This window comes from Branchiostoma lanceolatum, chromosome 10 (genome assembly GCF_035083965.1).
Source record: "Branchiostoma lanceolatum isolate klBraLanc5 chromosome 10, klBraLanc5.hap2, whole genome shotgun sequence".
Taxonomy (NCBI): Eukaryota; Metazoa; Chordata; class Leptocardii; order Amphioxiformes; family Branchiostomatidae; genus Branchiostoma; species Branchiostoma lanceolatum.
The window spans coordinates 14,923,061-14,934,295 of record NC_089731.1 but is presented as its reverse complement, the minus strand read 5'-3'; the positions used below and the strand labels follow the sequence as shown (position 1 = coordinate 14,934,295).

The 11,235-nt window shown below is 41.5% G+C and overlaps 1 protein-coding gene across 1 annotated transcript in view; it reads right to left on the bottom strand.

The window, feature by feature from the left end:
* Positions 1–6,020: 6,020 nt before the first annotated feature.
* The window catches only part of LOC136442998 (limbic system-associated membrane protein-like), a 39,262-nt gene continuing 34,047 nt past the window's right edge, over positions 6,021–11,235 (bottom strand). The window contains exons 2-7 of the mRNA XM_066440042.1: positions 9,098–9,454; positions 8,392–8,685; positions 7,654–7,932; positions 6,799–7,041; positions 6,078–6,146; positions 6,021–6,034 (exon numbers count right to left, since the gene is read on the bottom strand). Of these exons, the coding sequence (XP_066296139.1) occupies positions 6,021–6,034; positions 6,078–6,146; positions 6,799–7,041; positions 7,654–7,932; positions 8,392–8,685; positions 9,098–9,454 (1,256 nt within the window). The remainder of the gene's footprint in view (positions 6,035–6,077; positions 6,147–6,798; positions 7,042–7,653; positions 7,933–8,391; positions 8,686–9,097; positions 9,455–11,235) is intronic.

Genomic DNA, 11,235 nt, shown 5'->3' with positions numbered 1-11,235 from the left:
CTGGGAGATTGATGATAATGATGTGCAAAACGCCCCATGATGAGGGCACTTATATTAGGTTGGCCTGCGCACGGAGAATGGCAATGGCAGCTACAGTACAGGCGACAGCGGATTGGCTACGTAACGAGGCCTCTAGGCCAATCAGAATACGACCCGCCGTAGCTAGATCCAACACCGCATCTGTTATTGACTGATTCGAAGACCGGTTGAACACGGAAAAGGAAAAACTCGCAAAAAGGCATTTCCTTTGCACCCACTTAAAGGGGACGAAATGATGTCCTCATTTCCCTGCTGTAATAGACGCGTTTCCATTATGGTCAATACTGCATAAGAGTCCTTGCAGCAAGGAGACAGATTGACTAAAGCTTTGATCGAGATCAAAGTCATGTGGAAAATCCATCATTCGGGCGGAAGAGCCATTCTGGCTTACTTCCTACCCTACACTCGTACAGGAAAGATGCCGCGCATGCGTGCTGCTGCCCAGTTGTGTACGTTTGATCTGGTTAGTAATGGCTGGGTGGCCTGTGTGCGTAATTTGTCAAAGGTTGAACACTTATTTTTCATGTCATTCGAATCATGTTATTGCAAGTTCAAGGCAAACCTCGTCTGAAAAAGTTTCTTGCTACAAACTTTCCAAAACATAAGCAAATTTACGCTCCTGATTATCAGATAGCTGAAGAAGCTACCAGTGCCGACGTATTCGTTTCCTTATCTATGTTACCCACAAGGCCAGCGTGAGCCTTAAGTTCACTTCAGTTTCTAAAAGTCCGTAGAATTGAAAAGACATCAACATATTAAAGGAACGACATACATTAGCTAACTATGCCCTCCAAAAAAGACATTGGTCAAACAAACCCCCAAACAATTCTAATAAAGACTTTCGAATGAAAGGTCAAAACACGGTAAAACTTTGGGTCTCAGCCGTCATCCCTCTCTGACGCCCAAAAGACTAAACTCCCAACCTTTACTAAGCTTACAAACGAATGAGCCTAAGTGCTCGCTTTAGATTTGTATCTTCACGATGGTTCAACAACATTTCATCGTGCTCCTTTCAATGAAGAGCTTGAGGCTAGAATCGTATCGCAAAGTCAGGATATTAAAGGACGAGAATCTTCCTGACAGGAACACTACAAAGGCATTCATTACTCAAAGAAACGCTCTAGCAGCCCTTTTAATAATGCGCTACTCTCGTAAAGAGTACCACAGTAATCTTAAATCTGAAAAAGGCACGCTTGAATAGTTTGTCTATAAACTAAAGTCTTTTTTCATAATTTTTTTCTGAAAGATTGCATATATACTCAATCACAAGAGCGTTATTTGAAGAGCTCTAGGCGGGTCTGTTGATCTTGTCTATCAAAGGATATGAAGTTCGAAAATTTAAAGCATTTGCCAACAGCCAACACTGGCGCTGTCTCCATTTCTTACAGCTACAAGATGATAAAGAAACTACATGTATGTACCGAGGGTGCAGTACATAAGTCCGGTTATTGAGTGAAAGAAGCATAGACACATCTTTTGGAACGCTAGATTTTGAATGATTTCCTTGACAAGTGAGCGTTTTGGATCTCGCTACTCTATGTACATAGAGGGCAAAGTTGTCTCCGTCAATGTCCAGAAACATTAACCTAGAGCCATCCCAGGGTCCGGTTTCAGAGGAATAAGTCATTTGTAGTAGTACTTTGCCACTAATGGAGGCACCAATGTTCCCATTGGGAATGTAACATGAGCGCTGTGTTCCCGAGCTTTTAGGCTTTCTTCACGTCTGTCTTGAAGCGAGTTAATGTAAACGGAGTCTGTGTGGGATCACTCTCTTTTGTCAGTGTTCAGAATGATGACGCTTTTCCATGACACACTGCAGATTACTCTGTGAATCGGGACTGACGGCGGGGATTCGCCAAAGCTCATCAAAGTCACGACAGGCAGATAAATTTCCAGTTATTCCCCACTGCATAATTTATTAAAGGTATAATTAATTAATCACGGCATGTGATGGATAGAGTGCAGTGGAGTTTGAACGTGTGGGGAGAGTTTGTTTGATTGTACTGTGGTGTAAAGCTGATGTGGGGTCAGCAGAAAAACCTACGGACGTGTTAGCAATCACAATGATAGTGGCGCGACTATCAATTATAAATGAAAGCGCCGTGAAGAGCTCTCATTCAAATGGAAAGTCTATTCATGTTACCCCAAGCATAAAACTTGAAATGTTAAAGGGCTTTTAGCCAAGGCTGCATTAGGATAGATTCATGTATGCAGCCACGAACATATGAAAAAACAACACTTATCTTACAACAACATCTATTGTTCACTTTTGTCAGTGAGTATCTATCTACCTCTATATATGTTTGAAGTTATGAAGGTTTCAGAAATAGAAAATGGTACAGACATGCCATATAAATAATGATAATTCTTCTCCGTTTCTCCTAGTTCAATGTTTATAGTCTTTAAGCAAACCGTAGCGAGGCAGATGTAGATACCATTAAAAACGTTGGTAAATGTGTACAAAGCTATCAGAGGTTTTGAACAGAAAAATATGATTTCTTTATCAAGGAAGTAAGTCGGTATGACAGGTCAGATTTTCTTGAAGAATCTATGTTGACAGGGAGTTTCTTCTACGGGCACAGCCCATAGAATCCAATCATCGCATGCATCTGTCTTAATCTCCACCAACGGTACTGCGATGACAGGGGTCACCAGTTCACTGTTGGTCTATTCAACGCTTCACTCAATGAACTTCACGCTTTCAAAAGACTGGAGCTTCTGAATGGGTCTCAATCATGTGTGAAAACATACCTCTGGCTTATATACAGCTTTAGCTTAAGATGTCAAAAGCACAGTTGCTATCTTTTATCAAGACAACAAAGGGGTATAGCAGGACTCCAGTCACTGGAAAGCAAATAGCCTTTAGCATCAAATGCCTTCTTTTTTTGCTACAAATTAGATAGTGAAGGCGAAATAGCCATTCAACAAACTAGTAGTTTAACATCCAGCTTGCAAAGAAGCGGTGATATCAGATGACATGGTATCCCCTGATTGAAGACAATGAACATTGCATCTGACAGAGCCCACAGAGGCGGAAAACCGTCTATATAAACTTAAAATATAATTTTGCTGAGAGCGATACGACTGTTAGGCAATGTCTAGTCTGACTAATAGTTATGGATGTAAGTATGTTATCCCTATATCACAGTGCACTTCATTCAACATTGATGTGCGTTTACGATATAGCCTGTTTGACTAGTCGTAAAATGCACTTGCTTGATCCCTCAAGCAAAAAATTGGATGAAAAGAAGGAACTGATAATTTCCTTTATACTGTAAATCAGTAAGAGCTTTTTGACAAAAGTTTTTAAATCAGTTTAAGCATCTCTCTGCAAGTGCCAGGAAGCCGATAGAGGGGATGACAGAGGAAAGGGTGGAAAGACAACATAAAACAATGGACGGGACTAAGCTTAGTTCAAGCAATGAGAGCGGCAGAGGTCCGGACAGATTGAGGTGGAGGAGGCTAGTGGAGAAACTAGTCATGGTGTCCAACGACCCTCAAAGAGGTCAAGGGACAGGTGAGTTGAGGCTGTACCTTGAACCTTGAAGGAGGTCTTCCATTATAGCGATTGAAGCTCTGTACACCCCGTCGAGTGATCTCTCGTCCTGTACCGTCAGAGTCCAGGTCTCCGGGCCATACAACAGTACACGCTCGTCAGTTGAGACGAACAGTCTTCGCTTGACTTTGTTGTCCATGTTGAACTCTTCTCATGCTGTGTAGGGTGCTCCAGGCAAGGGCTCGTCTCACTCTGATGTCATGCGCTGTTGAAGCAATCCAAAGGCTGTACATGTGATGCTTTAGCTTCTCTTTGATTGTTGTAAACCTAATACAGAGAAAGGACAGCAAATCGAAGACAAACCTACCTTTTTTCTTCGGGCTCCAAGATCATTGTCTTTTGATCCTCTTCCTTCTGATGACAGGTAAGCTGTACGGCGCACTGGGCAAACAACCATCAAAAGCGTTAGAGTTCTTTTAGAAGTATATTGAAAAGTTAAGAAGTGTCATTGAAGAAACTGGTAAGATTTTGAGGACATCTGAAGCGTGATATAAACTTTGTCATCTCATCAGCTACTGATATCATGAATATTTACTGGAAAGTTTTGATTTTCAACCTACCTTCGCTGGCAGTCGATGATGATGCCGACCTGGGAAAACAGACATCTTCTGGACCGGAGCGTGCCGTCTTTATGGTGCCGTCTGCTGCATCTTAAAGATACACTGAAGGGATCACTTCTCACGATAAGCTAAGGCCGTCAAAGCAACGCCAACTAATCTCGACAAGAGCATTCGTTGTAGAGTAAAAAGCGATTGCTATAACTCAATCAGAAACAGTGTCGTAGTGATTTAGACAACAGCTGGGGTTTTAAAGTTTGAGACTTCAATCACTAAAGGAATTTGGTACAAAAAGTACATGTTGGTCAGCTGTAAATGTATTATGAAACCTAAGTAGAGAAAGAAGCATAGATCATTTTCCCCTCGCTATCATATGATATCTGTATACTATTTCTGGGTCAGTTTACTGCCTTTGCTGACAAACCAAAACTGCATTGAGTATCGTGTAAGATATTCAACAGATAGATAAAATAAATTAATTTTTCATTCGGATTGAATTTGTAAACTCCATATTAAGTATGACGGTAGTACAAAGATTTTCATAACCATCTTAGTTAACTACTACCTCTTATGTTCTTGCAGAAGAAATCCTCCACATGCCAAGTTTCTAGAATAAAGCGATTGTGATTCACTTGCACCAGAGAGTTTCTTACATACAATTTTTTAGTTCATAGTAGCCCTCGAAAATAGCTCCGAAGGATGAAATTGTCCCTCTAGTTTGATTGAATTTTTTGACAACTTAAACTTTTCTAACTGTGGATTAACATTACAGCAGCATTTGTGACAGTTTGTTCTCTGGCGTTGATTGATAAGTTTTGAAAAATCCATATTTCAGTTTCACTAAAAGTCTTGTGGATTGGCGTCCTTTGAGTCAAGGTCACTTTCCCTTGCTTTGAAGGTCAGACACTTCTCTTGGGAGACCCTTTATATCCATCTGCCCATGCGCCGTCTGAAAGTTCCCTAACTTTCGCCGCTGATACTGCAAAGTAAGAAAAGGAAGGAAACCAAAAGTATGAGTTGAGACTATACAGATTGAAGCCATTTCAAACAGTGACATGCATATGTCCAGTGGTGGACACGATTTAACTGATACATTGAAAGCATTAAGTATGTGAGACCAATGAAACCGACCATATAAAGTGACATCGTCATTGACATGGCAATCTAACAAAATTGTCAAGACGTCTTTTGAGCCTTCATAAATGAATGTCTATTCATAATGTACAATAATCAAGTCAGAAATCATGTAGAAGCATCACAGACCTTCTGATGCTGAGAGAAACTTGACGTAGTTGGAGGGGAACAGGCCTATCCTGCCGCTCAGGTAACCCAGACACCAGCCGCCATCTTCCCCCTCCAGCACCTCGATGACGTCATCTGCCTCCAGATAAAGTTCGTTCCCCTCTTGTGGATGATATGGATGCAGAACTCTGGCATATCTCCTGACTGAAATGATACAAAATTGCACGGTCTCTCTCAAGTTTTACAAAAAAGTAATCAGTCACGGCAACATAGGAGCTTTTGAACAACTTACTTTAGAAAAGAAATCACGTACCTCAACTTTGTAAAATATAGCGGTCTCAGCCATACCAAATGTATTTGATATACCTCCTTAGGATAGCCGACCAAATTCGTTCCGGTTTACGTTCACCAGACCAATTCGAATCACATTCATATCCAGTGAAAAGCAAATAGTTCCATTGTTGAAGTAGTTTTCATGGAAGTTTGGGGACATTTATCAAAAGATGCTGTACATATATATGCACAGTCCATATGTATGGCGGACTATTTGAGACTAAGAAATAGGAAGAAGCCAAATGACTAGGAGAAGATCAGCAGAAATTTCAGAAATCATACTTCAATTTTTGCTAGATGCTGATGTCTTGAACCCAAGACACCATGTTCATTTCTTAAGAGATACTTACTCCTGCCTTCGTTTGTGGTTCGCCTGATGGTCTCGATACCTCCCGGGGTTGTCGGTGTGATCGGTTTAGCTGTTAAAACAATACTTTAGATGGTATGCTATAAATTCAGAAGCCGTACATGCAAATCTCACAGAAACATGGATAACCAGGATTACGAAAGAAGACGCCGACGGCATGCAGCTGACTCAACCAAACAAACCCCTAGGAAATGAACTCTGAACTGTTACATTTTGTAATGTATCTTTTGTTTGCGCATGCAGTATTTGTCTTAGTCTGTATAGACCGAATGACTGACTGAATGACTGATAGTAGTTAGTAGTAGTATTGCATGTAACTCTGAAGTAGGGATGCGTACCTAAACCCATTTTCAGGTTCAGGTCCGGACCTGAACCTAAAAGTTTAGGTTCAGGTCCGGACCTATCAGGTCCGACCTGAACCCATGGCATATCTGACTAATTGCCAAACTTCTATTTACTAGTACTTGGACTCCGAAGGGTGTGGAAACGGGAAAGATGCTTATACCACACCAACATCGAGCCAATGATGACATCAAACTGCCTATACTTCAAATATTAAATGTGTTTCAAGACATAAAATAGTCCTAACACGTCCGTTATAAATGTCATTATTTACTTTTGTCTAAAAGATAAAGCCATGCTATGACTGTCATACGACCATCCTACTGATAGTTAAGTATTTCTAGGTGGAATTTGAAACATACATGGTAATTTGAGGTTCGGATGTCGTGCAACTTCTAGTGTCTCCTCTCCAAACCTCTCCTCTACCCGCCCCTGCTCCCTCCGTCCCATGTTGTAGTAGAAGGAGAACCGTTTTTTGTCCTCCTTGTTTCTCCTCCGCTGTATGAAGTACACCACTAGTCCCAGACAGATCACGAACCACAGACCTCCGGCAATGGCGCCGACCCAGATGGCAACCCTACTGTTCGCATCGCCTCGTAAAGACGCTGAAGAGGTACGGTCATAAAAGTTTTACTCTGTTTCGCTGAGAAGGTTATGTTTTCGTGTGTCTGTCATAACGATAACTCGAGAATGCCTAAATGAATTGTCTTCATACTTGGTATGTAGGTAGGTCTTCTTGAGACCTCAAAATGATTAGATTTTGGGCCCCATAGTGGTTTGCGATGGTACTATAGTGGAACTTGCGATGGTACTGTAGTGGAAACGGTTTTGATATCTCGTTTTTTCATGCTATGGTCATGGGTTTTTTAAGTGGTAGATAGCTCTTGGGAAGGAGGGTAAGTCGTGTGGGTTTGGAACTGTCGTGGGCATTTTTGTCTAAAACTTTGAAGGGGGATAATCAAAGCAGGGATTGTTTTATTGTAGAAAAGTAGAAGAGAAATAAGAATCAAATCATTGGGTCTTGCCCAAATTTTCGACCGATCAGCTCCAGTATTTATCAAGTAATGATAGATACTCTTTTATAAAGCCTGGAGCTGATCAGTCGAAAATTTGCATAAGTCCAAATTCTTGTGTTTAACTTGAAGTTCAACTTTGATACAGAAATGACTAATGTCTTCCATTATTTTACGTTTAATGAGACATCAATATGTTCGTACCTTTCACATTCAGCTGTAGTGACTTAACATCGCTCTCCCCAACTTTATTGCTGACCGTGCAGACGTACGTTCCTGTTGCGTTTGCCCGCACTCTGTCCAGAACAACTGTGCCCGTGCGCACGTCACGTGTCATCGTACTTGTCGCAGAGCGCACGCGTATACCATTTACTGTCCACGTGATGTTTGGGGGCGGGTTGCCCTCGGCCACGCACTGAAACTTGACCCTGTCGTCTGTTTTCACAGTCTGGGAGTCGGAGATGCTGACAATGGTGGCAGGATCTGTTGGGGACAATCATAAACTAGCATTAAAGGACGAACGCCATTTCATAAAAGTATGTAGGTTGTATAACAAAGAGAGAAAAGGAACTTTATAGGCTTGTACAAAACCTATTTCCCTATTTCATACACTTGAGAACTATAAAAAAATTCATTTTCCTTATGCAACTAGACAAACCTTCCATATATTTTCTTCTATCTCTACCATAACTGACAAGCGAGGTGAAGTTAAATTTATTTAATGAAAGTCAGTTTTATCTTGTATCTGTTGACTGTATCTGTTCAACATGTTTTGCTTTGTTGTGACCTGCGCTTAACTCAGTGTGGCAAAAACAAAAGCGTCTTAACGTATATAATAAGATGTCTTTCCAAAAAAGGAAAGTTTGAATTCTTGAAACATGGTCCATGCAACTCGTTGGGTAGATAGGGATATTTGTGTAAAAAAATTGAAATCAACCTTACACAGTACATCCAAGCTGAGAGAGTCGCTGCTTGTCCGCACAATGTGTTCAGCTATGCATTTGTACACGCCTTTGTCACCTCTAGTCACGTGACGTATCACCAAGTCGGGTTTTCGTAGATTTCCGCCAGAATACTTTGTGTCAAACTGCCTGCTGTCAATCAAGGCGCCATTTCTCTGCCAGTAGATCTTTGTGACGTTTGGCTTCGCGTTTCGTACTGCGCATGTCAGTGTGACACCTCTGCCCCAGGAAGTGACGTAGGGATCAGATGGCCCTACTGATACTGAGGGAGGAACTGTACAGGGAAGACATAGTTTCAAAAACTATCTACGTTTGTATTGATTATCTTCTTGATTTGTTAGTAAAGATCTCTTCTCCATGCTCAATCGGCGTGAACTAAAGACGACGAAAAATGTATTTGTAATATTTGTGCTAGTTTCTGTGAATGTTGTAGTGCCTCATGCCAGCACAACTTACCACTCTTTAGAACACACATGCATTTTGAACAATACACTATTTAACTCACTTTTATGGCACTATGGATCACTGATCATGAGCGTGTCTGCCATTGTTGCCATAAGTTACTTCTTCAAGTTCTTGCTCCCATAAGTCACAAAACTACCAGTAGCAGAAGTAGTACTAGGTAAGTAGTAAGTAGTATACTAGGGCAGTATGGACCACTGGCCACATGTATTACCATAACTTACCCAACACCCTGAGATCAACAAATGCCTCTTCACTAGGAAGTCCCTCCGCCGACACAGTGATGATATAGGTTCCTTCGTCATTTACTGTGACGTCATCAATGGCCAATGACCCCTGACCGCGACCATCAAGCCTTGCGCGTCCGTTAAAATCACCGTGGGCCGTGGAAGAATCGAAATGAGGCCAGTAGGTGAAGACCTGGGTTCTCTTCATTTTGTCCATGGAGTCGACTTTGGTCCATACCACAGAGGCGATACGGTTTGTGGTGTCGAAGTCGGCTTGCAAGATGGCGGAGTCCCCTATGATGGCGTCCACAGACTCTGGTACCTTCAACCCGATTGAAGACTGCGCCCAGCAACCTACATCATACATGAAAGCAAACATGGTTTTCAGAGCGTAAAGCCCTCCTCTCACTGAACTCACGGCACGCTGGCGGCGTCGCTGCGTCCTAAACTGGATTTGTGTTACCATTGAATTTATAATGGGAATATCATTCCAAACGTACAAGTATGACCAAAAAGACAACAAAACACACAATGCTTAAAAAGATTCGTTTTTTTGTCAATGAAATTCGTTGAGTGCTTTGTCAATTCGATCGGCCGCATCGACGCCGCCAGCGTGCCGCAGGTCCAGTGAGAGAGGGGGCTTAACAAATCACACAGATATCAAAATTTCTATTCATGATAAGGATACTAACGAGTCACCAACTTGCACCTCCTGAAAAGTAAGAGTGGCGCAAGAGTGGCGTTCGACTCACTCTTGCGCCAAATAACGCTTTTATGCAATCTGTCTTCGTTCTTTGTGGATTCCTTTACTAAGTTATGAGATATTCTCCTCATCGACTTTTGAAATGGAATTTCAGTTCGATATTGAAAGTCCGTTTGATTTTCTCACATGTACGTTGCTACGCATGCCTACCTCCAAGTATTCTTTATTATTTCTTTAAGGCAATTTTGTCATAGCTAATGAATCCCCTGTAATGTAGAATTATGTCCCATATATGGTTCGCTTATTGTATTTGCCAATTGTATTTTATCTTATTTTGAAAAAACAAGACAAAAATTCAAAAAAGAAAAGGATTATATCCCAAAGCCAGGGTAAGAAAACAGATGATGCATATTGCCGCAAGAGCAGATCGTTAGATACTGCAGAAACCCATTCGTAGCGCATCTCCATCATAAACGTATGGACAACTACCACCTTTCAGACACTGCCTGCATTGTTTAAATCACCACGGCTTCGTAATTCAGCCCAAAGCCATCAAAAGTCGGCTTATCAAAGTAATAACGTAAAGTAAAGTAGCATCCAAGGTCAAGCCCACGTCATCTCCCTAGACATCAGGCGCTGCCATTCAGAGATATCGTGAAATATTACAAGCTGAATCTTCAGATCTTAGTCGGGCCCGAGGGCAAGGGGAATGCAGCGTACAGATGATGACGATTGAACACAGGACGGTGAAAAATAGGGAGAAAATCTACCATACGTAGGGTCAGTCCTGGGGTGTTTGAACCGAGGCCACCACGTGTTAATGTGGGGTTTCTGGTTCATATCATTGAGGTGTCATGCAGGGCTAAAACAAGATAGTCGTAATCTTAGAGGGTGCACATCATTTTGAAATATAAATATACGTTTTATTATGGAAATTGCTTGGGTAAAGTCTACATGTAGGAATGAACTTCTTTTGAGAAGCTCACAAAACTATCAGTTTGAAATGAGCCTAGGCCATCTCGTGTTAATGTGTGGTTTCTGGTTCATATCATTGAGGTGCCATACAGGGTTTAAGCAAAATAGTCGTAAGATGGTGGCCATCAGTTTGAAATGTAAGTGTACGTTTTATTCTGGAAACTGCTGGGGTGAAGTCTACATGTAGGAATGAACTTCTTTTGGGAAGCTCACAAAACTGTCAGGTTGAAATGATCCGACGCCATCTCGTGTCAATGTGGGGTTTCTGATTCATATTATTGAAGTGTCATACAGCGCAGGGCTTTATTAAACAAGATGGTCGTAAACTAAGATGGTGCCCACCAGTTTGAAGTATTAAGGTATGTTTTATTATGGAAACTGCTGGGGTGAAGTCTACATATAGGAATGAACTTCTTTTGAGAAGATCACAAAATTGTCAGTTTGAAATGATCCGACG